This window comes from Rhinoderma darwinii, chromosome 5 (genome assembly GCF_050947455.1).
Source record: "Rhinoderma darwinii isolate aRhiDar2 chromosome 5, aRhiDar2.hap1, whole genome shotgun sequence".
NCBI lineage: Eukaryota > Metazoa > Chordata > Amphibia > Anura > Rhinodermatidae > Rhinoderma > Rhinoderma darwinii.
Genome location: NC_134691.1, coordinates 282,530,780 through 282,545,374, shown reverse-complemented (window position 1 = coordinate 282,545,374; position 14,595 = coordinate 282,530,780). Strand labels below are relative to the sequence as shown.

Below are 14,595 nucleotides of genomic sequence, written 5' to 3'. Positions count from 1 at the left end.
GTCCTTAGCGCTCCCAGCTACTTGCAGGAATTATCTCCGAGTTTCTCTTAAAGTTAGGTGGGCTGCACATATTTAGCCGCTTAGTTTCTGTTCACATCTGCATTAGGAGCCTTTGTCACAGACCTGGTCCAAAATACTGGAAAAAAAATCATGCAGCTTGATGCACAACTTTGTTCACGTAAAACGACAGACACAATGGCGAATACCTGATAGAAACCCATTAAAGCCAATTGGTTCTATCAGGCGCCATTGGTGTTCGTCAAGCTACGGTTCCTGCACATTCGGGTTTTATATTGTTCTGCTCATATGATGGAGCAGATTGGAAACCCTGATCGCAGGTGTGAACATACCCTTATTTATTTGCAGCCCGGCGTTTGAAGAACTGTACCTCTGTATCTTTATAGGGAATATAGCCATGGGCTAGGGATGGAGTAAGATTTACCTTTACAAGATGAAACAAAAAAAAAAACACACTTTGACATACACAAATAAAACCTGAATTATAAAATATAAAAATCATACCCCCATACCCATATATTTTAAGTACACACCCAGCGCATTGCAAAAATGCCACCCAGTACTTTGTACTCCTTGTCACCTTCATGCAATTTTGCATCAGAGAGTAAGATTATGGTAAAATTGCTTAAAAAGGTTATGTCTTTGGCTAAAAGTCTGACTCAATCAGAGCATGAGACGCACAATACTTACTAAAACAGAAAAAAGTTAAAGATATGCCAAGTTCATACATGCCACTTATGCCTATGTCTACATGCACATATCTTCACAAAATGACCAGAATTTAATATACCAAAATGTTTCAAAAATCGCTGTAATCCAGATGCCAGTAGACATCCGAGTCGACATATGTCCTGATTACACATTCAACTGCTCATATTCTCACCCCAATACTACTAATAAATAGACGACCCCCCCCCCCCTCAATCTGACAGAGAGCACATATCCACTTTAATTGATAAGGGGGGTGATAAGATAAAGAAGAGTTCTTGTATCCTATCCTCCTGGGGGACTGTCTAATGGGAGAGATGACAGTAACACGCTGTGACCTTTCTTCCTGCTGTCACTTGCCCTGAATAATGCAGGTCTTGAGCCCATTTATCTAATATTTGAAAGCTAAGATTCTGCGCTTTAATATGACACCAAGATCTAAGCTGTAGCCCTTATATTTCAGTTGCGGCAAGCCTTTACAGTTAGGACGTATTGTATACGTCCTTGGCAGTGGAAAGGTGGGCGAGTCAGCCCATACGAATTTATAATGTTTATGGTATAGGCTAAGGCAGCACACATGGCTTTGATGTCTCACGTGTCACTTTATAGTTGTCGTATAGATGCATAATAAACATTCAACCAATTTCCATTGATTTGTTTTTGTTTTTTTTAAATACCAGATCTGAAGACTATGAGTGAACGTGTGAAGAACAGATATTATGTTACAAAGAAGCTATTCATGGCAGATCTACAGAGGATCTTCACAAACTGCAGGGAGTACAATCCACCAGAGAGTGAATACTTTAAATGTGCAAATATCCTGGAGAAATTTTTCTATACTAAAATTAAAGAAGCCGGACTGATTGAGAAATGATTAGGGACTACAATGTTACATTAACGTGCCTGATATGATTGGCTTGTCTACTGTTTTGCGCATCACACTTTGGAATTTGCACTCAATTTAAATCCTATTAACTCATATAATACTATTAGCTTTTAGCGAGCCTCCTTTTGTTGTTTATGATTTTGTATAGATTTTATTAGAAAAGGTGCTTTATTACCTTTAGGGCTTTTAAAGTATATAATGTTGATATGAAATGTTTTGTATATTTAGAATTGTTTTGTACAATGAGATTTATTATGTTAACCACTAATATAACAGAAAGGCTGACTTTAGATTATACATTTGCTTATGCCGGCCATAAGTTAAAACATAATCTGATAGAACTACAGCAAAAAAAAAAAAAAGAATAATAATATTTCTTGGCATAAAGTAAAAATCCATCTTAAACAAATCTAATAGGCAATTCCATTTTTAACAACTCCCTTGTATAATTATTTTAACTACTGGAATTGCCAACTTTTCAAGTGGGAACGATTGCATTATCAATCTGACGGAATTTGCCATCTGCAGGATGTATCAATGCAGTGCTTGTCAAAACGTTGTGAAGGCCAAGCGTGTACGTAACGTAGGGGCAACCTATGCGGCTGTTGAGGGGACCCAATCTAAGTTAGCTGTGAGAAGCTGCACTTAGTGTTAGCAAACAAGGAACCTGCATTTGGGATGGGGTACCAACCCCTCCAGTCGCTGGCGGTTAAGAGTGTGGTGGTGCCCAGCAGCATGTAAAAGGGCCTATATTTATTGCTCTGCTATGGGGTCCCCGGATGACCTGTCATCAGTGCTAAGACGGAATGTAGGCTGCTGCATATGACGCCTGTAATCTGTATATAAATCCATGCAAACCTATGGGTTTATTACTGTGCTTGCTCCCACTTGTAAGGGAAGTGATTCCGTTCATAATTTTATGTTGAGGGATTGCTAATAAAGCAGGTCTGTGATATATTCACCAAATCAGCTTCTATAGAACGCGGGGTCCTTGTGTTTATTTTACCTGTTGTTGTAGGATGAGATTACATTTTTAGGGGATCTGTGTTTTTCTAGGGCAATTTGCAGTCAGGTAATGTTTATCTCTTTGGTAGATGGTTATTTTACATGGTATTTTTAATGTTCCAATACCTGTCATACATTTCCCAGATTTTAGTCAAACTGCAGGTCTATTTTTGTCATAAAATTCTCAGGCGATAAAACCAGATCATTGATGTTCCATATGCAAATGCAGTCATGTTTATTGTTATACAGTATTTAAATTAGTTGTTTTTTTTGTTTCATAGTCTATATAATTAAAGGAGCACTCCACTTTATTTTTTTTATTGCACCCCCCATTTTGTACATTGGTGTTTCAATGGGGTGCTGTGTGTAAAAATACTTACCGATCCCCGCATCTTGTATTTTTCAGGTCCAGCGCCGCTCACGTGATCTTCATTCTGACTTGGTCTGGAATCGCTGCTGTTCAGAAAACCAGAAGTCAGGCTCTCAATGCATTCCTATGGAGCCTCGTTCTGGCTCCCATAGGAATGCATTGAGAGAAAGGAGTTCCAGTTTATTCAAAAGCACAGTGATTCCAGACAAGTCAGAGGGAAGATCACGTGAGCAGCGCTGGACCCGAAAAATACAAGATGTGGAGAACGGTAAGTATTTTTACACAAAGCACCCCACTGAAACACCAATGTACAAATGGAGGGTGCAATAAAAAAATAAAGTGGAGTGCTCCTTTAATAATAATAATGATTACTATACAATTTGGATCGTTTAAAAATATTTTGCAGTAAAATTTAACACTAGAAATTAGATTTTTTGCAACCAAACAAATATATTGTTTACTGCCGCCTGAACTGTATGATAACAAGTAATCTAAAAGTGAAACGACAAAACTCACTACTTACTATATGTGATGTACTTACATTTTTGTGTTAAATACACTTCAATTTGAGAGTATGTAAAATTTCTGTGGCCAAAATTTCCAATCGTATATAAGGGAATTCTAAGTCAATGGGTAAGGGGTCCCTGTTCAGGACCCTTCTCTATTGGTCAGAGCAGAGGGTGGCTACAAAGACAGCCCATGGATTTCAATGGGCACTGTGGAAATCCACAGTGTAATTTAAATTAGGAATTATTTATTTGGCTGGTAACGTGTAAATATTTTTGCCCTAATGTAATGCAAGACTGTGAAAGTCTGTTATATCTTAAAATTATGGATTTTCTCTATACCGTCATTCCTTTTGATATGTTGTGTGGATAAATGTTGTTGTAGATATCCCACCTGAGTTTATAGGGCAGTAAGTGCATAAAAGGATGCACAAGCAGAAAATAATATAAAATGACAGCCCGTGTCTTTGTGGTTGGCATGCTTCTCAAAAACAGGCATATCATTACCTGAATTGGCAAAAAAAAAAAAAGTGAAAATACCATTGGATATGGAACAATAATCCTGACACTCAATCCAAATTGTTATTCTGTGGTTACATAGACACAAGTTAATCTTGTTAGACTGTGCGAAAGTATTCAGCCCCTTAGTGTTTTCCCTGTTTTGTTGCATTACAACCTTGAATTAAAATGGATTTTTGGGGGTTTTGTACCATTTGATTTACACAACATGCCTACCACTTTGAAGGTGCAAATTAATTAAGGAAAAAAAAAAAAGAGAACTTAAATATACATAAGTAGTCACCCGCTGAAAGTCAATAATTTGTGGAGCCACCTTTTGCTGCAATTACAGATGTAGGTCTCCTGGGATATGTCTCTATTAGATCAGCACATCTAGACACTGGGATTTTTGCCCGTTCTGCCAGGCAAATCTGCTCCAACTTCTTCAAGTTAGATGGGTTGTGTTGGTGTACAGCCATCTTCAAGTCATGCCACAGATTCTCAGTTGGATTGATGTCTGGGCTTTGCTTAGGTATTTTCAAGACATTTAAATGTTTTCCCTTAAACCTCTCCATTGTAGCTTTAGCTGTATGTTTAGGATCATTGTCCTGCTGGAAGGTGAACCTCCGTCCCAGTCTCTAATCTCTGGCAGACTAAAACAAGTTTTTCCCAAGACTTGCCCTGTATTTACTGCCATCTATCTGTCCTTCAATTCTGACCATTTTTCCAGTCCCTGCCAATGAAAAGCATGCCCAGAACATGAAGATGCCACCATGCTTCACTGTGGCAATGGTTTTATTTGTTTAATGGAAAATGTTGGGTTTGCGCAAAGGTGTAGCTAGATTCTCCTGCACCCGGGGAAAAGATCAAGTTTGTCGCCCCCCCCCCCCATCTTCTTCCCCAACATCTCCTTCCCCCTCGCCAAGTTTGCTTTCTCTACCAATTAATGAGGTGTAATTTTTTTCTTAGCATTTTTTTCTATGTAACTCGAGCATAAAACCACTTGTACATTTTACAAGCAGTATAGTTATATAAGAGAGTTAACATAACAATAAAATAAATGAAAGAGGTCAGTGTGCCTGACTTAGGCCTCGTGCTCAATTCAGTCTTTTTCTTTAGGGTGCTAGCCGTTTTTCGGAGTTTTTTTTACGGTCCCGTTGCTCCGTTCCGACAAAAGTAGAGCATGTCCTACTTTGGTCCGAGATTCCGTGACCGCGAGGCCCATGCAAGTCAATGGGGCCATCAAAAAAACTGAAGGAACACGGAAGGCATCCATGTGCCGTCCGTGTGTGACAGAACCGTTGCCTAGCAATGGCCGGGCAGGCAGAAGTACATTACAGATATATTACACTAATCGGCAGCCACTTCTCTCTATCAATCACTGATAGAGAGAAGAGGCTGCTGATAAAAATAAAATAAAAAGCAGTTCATACGTACCCCGGTCGTTGTCTTGGTGACGAGTCCCTCTTCTTCCTCCAGTCCGACCTTTCTGTATAACGCGGCAGTCCATGTGGCTGCTGCAGCCTGTGATTGGCTGCAGAGGCAGTCACGTGGGATGAAGCGTCATCCCTGGAGGCCGGCCTTCTGACGTCATCCAGACTTGCGTGACCGCCACTACAGCCTGTGATTGGCTGCAGCGGTAACATGGGATGAAACGTCATCCCAGGAGGCCGGACAGGAGGAAAATGCAGGGAGTTCTGGGTAAGTACGAACTGATTTTTTTAATCCATTAAAATTGTATTTTGCTAGAGCCGAGCATGGTCATTCTACAGCGCTAGTCACTGTCCAGGGTGCTGAAAGAGTTACCGCCGATCAGTGCAGTCCATTAACTCTTTCAGCACCCAGTACAGTGACTAGCGCTGAACAACCCTGCTCTTTCAGCACCCTGGACAGTACCATGCTCGGCGCTCGGAAACGGAAACACTGAGTGCACATGGAAATCACACGACCGCTAAAACGAGCACACGGATCCGTCAAAACCGGCCGTGAAAATGGTGATGGAAGTGTGCACGAGGCCTAAAACAGATTGTATAACTGAGGCTAATGAGACTATATGGTGACATAATGAACAGCCTCCTCTTGTAGATAGTGCCACACAGCCCCCCCTTGTAGATAGCGACACAATCCCCAAACAAATAAAAAAGAACAACTTGTACTCATCTAGCCTCATTCCCAGAACGAACAGCAGCTCCACAGCCTCCTCAGGAGCCTATGAGACAGGATCCTTGCGTAGGTCGGTGCGACCCATTGATGTCATTACTCCAGCCTGCGCAGGGATCCTGTCCCAACGCCTTAGTGAATGGCAGAGCAGGGAGCTATCTCCTTGCTGCGCCATAGCATTGAATTGTATCTGCGTCCTAAGGATGCAGATGCAATTGAATTTGGCAAGTCGCCCGGGCCCCCGATGCAGGCGACGCCACTGGGAACGAGGGGGACCGTGCCGCCCGGCTAGGCACTTTATGGGCCGGGCGCCACAGGCCCCCTTATGCCATGGCCCCCGTAGCAACCACTACGGTTGCTATTAGTGGTAGTTCCGCTACCGGTGGCAGCTGTACCAGGACACCTGTCAGTAGTGGCACCCCCCCCTTCCCTCCTAGTTGCGCCCGGGGCAGATGCCCCACCCCTAGCTACACCTCTGGGTTTGCGCCACACATAGGGTTTCCCATGATAGCCAAAAAGTTAAATTTTAGTCTTACCAGACCAGAGAACCTTCGTCCATGTGTTTGGAGTCTGCCACATGCTGTTTAGCAAACGTGTTTTCTTTTGTTTTTCTTTAACCAATGGCTTTTTTCTGGTTACTTTTCCATAAAGTTGCATGCATCTTCAGAGCTCCTTCAGTGTTAGGCTGGATTCACACGAGCAAATTACGTCCGTAATGGGAACATATTTCGGCCGCAAGTCCCGGACCGAACACACTGCAGGGAGCCGGGCTCCTAGCATCATAATTATGTACGACGCTAGGAGTCCCTGCCTCTCCGTGGAACTACTGTCCCGTACTGAAAACATGATTACAGTACGGGACAGTTGTCCGGCAGCCAGGCAGGGACTCCTAGCGTCGTACATAACTATGATGCTAGGAGCCCGGCTCCCTGCAGTGTGTTCGGTCCGGGACTTGCGGCCGAAATACGTTCCGTCCATTACAGACGTAATATGCTCGTGTGAATCCAGCCTTAGGGTTGGTGTCTTTGTTGAATCTATCAAATGAATGCTGTCCTTGCCCAGTCTGAGTTTTGGTGGGCAAGGTTTGTAGTTGTGCCATATTATTTCCATTTTGTTATAAGGAATTTAATGGTGTTTCGTGGGATGTTCAAAGTTTGGGATATTTTTTTGTAACCTAACCCTGATCTATAATTCCCGAAAACTTTTGTCTCGGACCTGTTTGGAGAGCTCATTGGTCTCCTGGTTTCTTGCTTAGTGATGTAGACTCAGGGCCCTTCCAGAATATTCAGTTGTATTTATACTGACATCATGTGACACTTTGATTACACAAACGGGGACTTTTTTAAATAATTATGTGACTTCTGAAGTTATTTGGTTTGACCAGACCTTATTATGGGTTTCATAGCAAGAGGGAGTGAATACATATGCACTCACATCTTTTCAGTTTTTAGTTTTGTTTTTTTTAACAAGGTTTTTTTTTTCTTTTACTGTAACAATTTTGACTATTTTGTCAGCTCCATTACATAACATAAAATTTAAAACACATTTTTAATTCTTGGTTGTAATGTAACAAAACAGGAAAAACAGTAAGGGGGTGAATACTTTCACAATGCACTGAATCTAATTACATTGTATTTGAAGAACAGAATGTTACTAATACTTTGAGAATGTATTACTATTTAACTTTAAATAAATCTGACACTTGGATAGGGGTTTGTCAATGATACAGGCCCTGTTACAATCTTTTTGTAGATTCTTAAATAATACTAAGGCCTCATGCATACTGATGCATTCATTTCTATGGGCCACGGACACCTTCCCGTATATTTACGGGTAAGTGTCCGGGCCGTAGAAAAAACAAGCAAAAATTAGGACATATCCTATTTTTTGTATTTACGGATCGTGCTCTTATACTTTTTAATATGTGGGATATACCCTTTACCTTGTCACTTGTCAACCATTGAACAGTGAGATCATGTGAAACACTTGACTACATCTTGAATTCTTAGAAACCAATAAAATCCACTTCGGGACATTTCGTGGAAATTGCATATATTCCCTAGTCCGGAGAGAACCTGTCCCATCTTTCGACACTCACTGCATTTGTATGTTTTATAATTTAAAAGAAAGTGATATTTTCCTATAGATCTTGTGCAGTTATGCTGGAGTAGAATGCGTGGTTTTGCAAATGCTTTCTATAGCAGAATAATCTACCTTTGTAAAGTTAATATATTGTATTGTTTCGGATTGGTTTTAAATTATATACAGGTATTTTGGAATTGTCTTTGTGTAAAATATTCAAATATACTGTGTATATTGACAAAAGTAACTATCATTTAGATTTCTATGTAAATAGCAGTTTGTTCAAACGTTTTAAATAATAAATGTTAACACCATTAAACATTTGAAAACAAACTGGAGTCTGCAGTCTGGAAATATGTTCATGTCATTTCGTTTCGCAGGATATGATCAGTAGTATTGTTCTGTATGGCTGTTTTTTTGCGTTGAGAATGAGGCTGTGAAAGGGGTGATATTGGCCACTTCTAACAATCTCAAGCACTCTATGTTAGGCCTCATGCACACGACCGTGCCAGTAATCACAGCCCACGATTGCGGGCATGGCCGGCTGCCAATTTCAGACCGTGCTCCCATACAAAGTATGGGAACACAGCCCGTAAAATATGAAAAGTAGGACATGCTCCATAATTCCCGGCACGGACACCTATCCGTAGCGATACGGAAAGATGACCGTGGCCAATAGAACCGGGCGGGGCCATAATGGCACTTCCAGGTTTAAAGGAGTCATATTGTTGTGTTGGGTCGTGTGATGTAGTCTGACTCAGTTTCCAAATCCTGAGTGTATGTCACATGCAATTACTGACTAATATAGCTCTTTAAAGGGTTAAACCATTATACACACCGTTACTCCAACTCTACCAGCCTGAACGGCTGACACCTTATGGGAAGAGTTCATCGATTTATGCTGCTTGCGCCAAATCTGACCCTCCCAGCAGCATGGTGCAAGAGAAATCTGGATTCATCTCACCAGGCGATGTTTTTCCACTGCTCAGTGAAATTATTTTTGCGCTCTTCTGCCCACTCAAGTTTTGCTTTTCTGTTTCGCTTTTCTGTTTCCCTTAGAAAGCAATGACACTTAAACTGGTAGTCTGCTGTTATAGCCTATTCGTGCTAAATAATAAGGAGTTGTGCATTTGGACTCAGGAGTTGGAGCTCCAGCGTTGTATTCAGCTGCAATTTGCTTAACTGTGTACCACCCCTGCCTCAGAACGATTCTTGATATCCTTGTTTGCCCCCCCCCCCTCCCCTTTCGTCGACAAGTCATTAAGATCCAAAGGATCTCCTTTCGCTGGATGTTTTTCCTCAATTACACCATTTTCGGTATACTCTACATCGTTACACGAAAAAACCCCACAAGGTTGACAGATATTTAGTCTTTCACCGATGACCATGCTCGTTTAAGGTTGCTGAGATCTCTCAATTTTCCCAATCTAATGTGGATTCGCACTTGATTTTATGCTGCACTCCTGGGTCATGTATCTAATTTCCAGGTTTGCAACCATGTGCTAGTTAAACCTAATTCCCTCTTCCTGTGGGACAGAGCTCCAACTGGATTGGAAATGCCATAGGGCCCAACACTTCTCTACTTAAGGCCGCTTTCTGTCCCCGATTGAGCTCTCCATGACATTCACTCCATTTAACCTGGGCTTCTGGAGAGAGCCCTACATCTTCACCATTTCCTCTCCTCCATTCTGTCTCAACTCTAGTCTCACCCACTAAAGACTTTCATGAGTTTGTGACCCTTAAGACATGCCCTTGCTTCTTTCATCTATATTAAGAGGACTACTTACCAGTGTAAGGCTTTGTTCACATCTGTGTTTGGGTCCCGTTCTGACGTTCCGTCTGAAGTTTCCGTTCGAACGGGACCCTGAGCAGACACAAACTGACACCGACGGAAACCAGAGGTTTCCGGTTCCATCCCCATTGATTTAAATGGTGACGGATCCGGTGCCCATGGTTTCCGTTTGTGTCTGTTGTGCACCGAACCCGTCGTTTTACCGGAAGCAATAGTGTAGTCGACTATACTTACTCAATCACAGGTTGCTGCAGTCATATGGAATAAAACATCATCCCAGGAGGCCGGTCTGCAGGATGTGGTGGTGTTTTTTTTGTTTAGTTTGTTTTTTTAACGTGCAGTTTTCCGCAGCGGACATTCCGGCAGAAAAACTGCACCACAGGCCGGAAATAATATTTGTACCTTTTACGCAGCGTATCTGCCCTGTGTAAACGTAGCCTTATTGTGGACAGCTGCAAAGTAGATGGCTTGCAGAGAATGGATGTTCTATTTAAGAGGTCTGGAGACATATGCTAATTGACCCAATGACCTTTGTTATCTACTCTTAGAAAGTAAGGCTACATTCAGTCGAGCATGTCCGAGATGTCTGTGTGCGGTCTGTGGTTTTCACGCACCCATCTATTTTAATGGGCGACTAGGTGCGTGAAAACGCACCAATATAGGACACGCGCTACGTGAAAGACAACACATGTGAATGGCCCGATTGAATTGCACAGCACAAAGATGAGTATTACGCTCATCTGAATGAGCCCTTAGGCTAAAGATACATTCTAAGACCAGATTTGATGTTCCTGTATTATACCATATGTGGAAAGTATACGTGTGAATGAGGGCAACGCCTCCTCTTGTATTGTTAGATAAAAATATCTCTGGCCACTCCTGCCAGACTCATTTGAACACCAACTCTGCGTGGCTAGTTTGTCTCTCGCTCTCTCTCGCCTCCAGAGAGTCTGTATTAATGAATTGGAACTCGGACAACTGTGGGTTGAGTCCTATTGTTAAAGAGGCTCTGTCACCACATAAGTGCCCTATCTTCTATATAATGTGATCGGCGCTGTAAATGACAGTTTACACCATGATCTCACGAGATTACGCATGCTGTGCTGTAAGTCCCACACAAACGTTACCGAAGTTTCGGTATTGTGAATAGACATCGCGTCCTGACTGGAAGCGATATCTATTAACTCTCAAGACACTCAGTAACGTTAATGTGTGAGTATGTGACTACACATCGTGATCTAGATAGATCACTATGTGCTGATTACGTGAATGGAGAGAAGTGTATGAAAACTGATTGGTCAACGTCATACACTTCTCTCCACAACGCCCACTCGGTCAAAAAGTAAAAACACGCCCAGTTGGGCATTAAGAAAGTAATTAGCATAAATCCAAAATAGGTCATAACTCCGTCAAAATTGATCGTTTTTCTAAATAGAAAACACTGCTGTGATCTACATTACAGCGCCAATCACATTATGTAAAAGATAGGGCACTTATAATGTGGTGACAGAGCCTCTTTAAGGGACAAAGTAAATTCTGCAGTGACAGCAGCAATAAGGGTGGACTACAAACTAGTAACTTCTCTTCTGGTGTTGCACTTGAGGCTGGGGTACACAAATCTAGTTGTCCCCACATCCTTTTGGACAGGGCCTTTCGCATCACTCGAAAGTTGTGTATTCTACGCCACTTATTGAATGCAGCGAATCCTGGGTTATTGTACCTCCCTCCTCCTCTCCCCCCCCCCCCCGTGGATACCCAAACAACAACTTTCCCTAAATAAGAATTCCGATCTTGCCCAATTTGTTTTTTTATTTTTGTAAGTAATTTGCTTACTTTTCTACTGAAATGTTATGTTCCGTAAAATTACGTTTTGCTCTTTGACAATCAGAATTTCCACGCACTGAAATAAATCTCAGCTATTGTACATTCAGTTCTTCCAGATGACTTGTTTTGGTGCTGTGCTGCTTTTAGAAATTTAATTCACTTGCTGAATCAAGTTATGTGAACTTACAGAATTGAGTTCAAGCTCAACTTTGGCGGTGAAACCTGCTGTACTACATGATTGTCAAACTGTTGACCACATATCTATTGCAAAATAGAAAAATTATCTAGCATTAAATTTAGTTTTCAGAACGTCTATAGGTATTAGAGCATAAAAAAAATAGCATTGACTAATTACATGAACAGAATACCATATAACTATCTTATTGACATTTTGTAGAAATAAAAATCTGCATATACTTCAGGACATGCTGTGGATTGTATCAATTGTCCTATCCATTGCACTTTGAATTAATTTCAAATGAACAAGGTAATCTGCAAGCAGAACTTCATCTGGATTTAGTGTGAAAATTGGGCGATAGTTTGCCAATAGACATACACAGTGTGTAAATATGTAAGATGTCCTATATAAGGAAAGGACTAGTGGGTGCCAGCTTCAGCTATTAAACCGCACCACAAAATGCCAATAAGGGGCGCCAACATGTGTCCCAATGAAAATAATTAAGTAATGTATGTAATGGGAGAGCAATTTCAGAAGAAAAGCTCAAACGAGACAAAACGGAGTCCTGGTTAGAAAATGGTTAGCAATGTGGTTTGTCTCGAGGCTACATGCAATAATAAACAAGTATTAAGTAAAATAAAAACTCATGGCTCGTTAATAGTTACTTTTCAGTAGCCATACGAATTCTGCAACAGGGTGCTGTCTAGTACAATTCGGCCTCCTCTTTCTGCCGATTTCTCACCGCTTCGGCGTGTCAGAAGCGCACGCTCTCCTTCATCCAAACGTGTATGTGAAACATTGTGACTCGTAAGTTCATTCTGCTATGGGTTTATAAAGGAACGGGGGGGTGTCCTCAATATTATGTTCCCGATTAAGCCGGAATAAGCTAAAATAGTCGGACGTATACACTGAGGATCAATTGATGTAGACTAAGTCAGGCGGATATGCTTTTATTCAAGAAATCATTTTGTACGTTTTAAAATAAATGCAGGGCATCTAAATGGTTAATCGGTTTCCACCCAGTGTGTTTTTTTTGCTTTTCTCTCACTGCAAATTCCTTTGGAGCAAATAAAACCATCTATGAGCATCCGAGAGGACCCAAGGATCAGCTGTTTGTCCTTCAGGCTTCCGAATAGGAGGAAGTTTAAACAACCGCACGATCTGTAGAGCTGGATGAAAAGACGCCGAAGCGGTGAGAAATCAGCACAAAAAGGAGGCCGAATTGTGCTGGACAGTACCCTATTGCAGCATTTATATAGCTACAAAAAATGAAGGTTTCCCCATTGAATTCAATGGGGAAAACCTGCAACAGCAAAAAAAAAAAACAAATGTGCAGATTTGAATTCCGCACGTCAATTTATTAACGTTTAGGGTATGTTCACACGATGAGAGGCATTTACGTGTGAAAAGACAGACTGTTAACAGCTGCCTCATTTCACACGTAAATGCTCCTCGTAATTTACGAGGCGTCTGAGACGCTCGTAAATCTTGAGCTGTGCTTCATTGAGTTCAATGAAGAACAGCTCAAATTACGTGGCAAAGAAGTGCCCTGCACTTCTTTGCCGAGGCGGTCCATTTACGTGTTGTTGTTTGACAGCTGTCAAACGACGACGCGTAAATGACAGGTTGTCTGCACAGTACGTCGGCAAACCCATTCAAATGAATGGGCAGATGTTTGCCGACATATTGTAGCCCTATTTTCAGACGTAAAACGAGGCATAATACGCCTCGTTTACGTCTGAATATAGGTCGTGTGAACCCAGCCTGACACTGCGTTTTTTTTTCACTGCGTGGGCATTAGATTTTCTCAATTTCATCGACTTTGCTGCTATTGTAAATGCTGCGGAATTTTGACAATTCCGTTGCGGAAATTCCACAGCGTTTACAGTAGGTGGGAACCCGGCTTATCTATTAACGAGTAGTGCTGTTTTTTTGCAGAGCTTTTATTTTATATTGGTTCATTATTGCATGTAGCTCTGAGACAATCCACATTGCTAACCAATTTAACCCAAATTGCCATTTTGGTTAAAATGAGGCACCACAACTCCTCATTTTTAATACCCACCCTACTTTGAAGCGAGGTCACCAGCATTTCACCTTTTTAAACCAGCGACGCGTGGAAGTGGGTGAAAAATCATTTTAATGTAACCTATGATTATCTTCTAAGTAGGTTTTGTACCTCTAGTATTCAGTTTTTAGTGTTCTTGTGCGGTATGCTAATGAGCATGAGTCATATCTTTGTTCCTCAAGTCTTTCAGTTTACCTCGCCTCCTTACTTTTGATTGACAGCTCCTTGCATCCCAACACACAAAATCCTGCGCTTGCGCATCGATGTCCTGTTCCGGTGCGTGTGCGCAACGAAACACCATAGAGGCGCATGCGCAGTAACTAGATTTAATGCCCGGACGAAGCAGGGAAGGATGTCAGACCATACATGACGGGCACATGAGCGCTCAGACGAGATTTTTGCATTAAGGACGGACAGTTTTCGGCGGTAGGCAAGCGTAAGACGATCAAGCAAGACTGCTGGATTATTACCATAAAAAGCGTACAGCCTTTGCAGACCGT

At 41.6% G+C, this 14,595-nt stretch overlaps 1 protein-coding gene across 2 annotated transcripts in view; it reads left to right on the top strand.

Moving 5' to 3' along the window:
- KAT2B (lysine acetyltransferase 2B) overlaps positions 1–3,197 on the top strand; it is a 123,330-nt gene extending 120,133 nt beyond the window's left edge. Inside the window, exon 18 of one of the 2 annotated variants that reach the window (XM_075827212.1) lies at positions 1,407–3,197. In XM_075827212.1, coding sequence (XP_075683327.1) covers positions 1,407–1,600 — 194 coding nt within the window. In that variant the 3' untranslated portion in view covers positions 1,601–3,197. The remainder of the gene's footprint in view (positions 1–1,406) is intronic. The other variant, XM_075827213.1, reaches the window with a different exon arrangement.
- Positions 3,198–14,595: the final 11,398 nt, after the last annotated feature.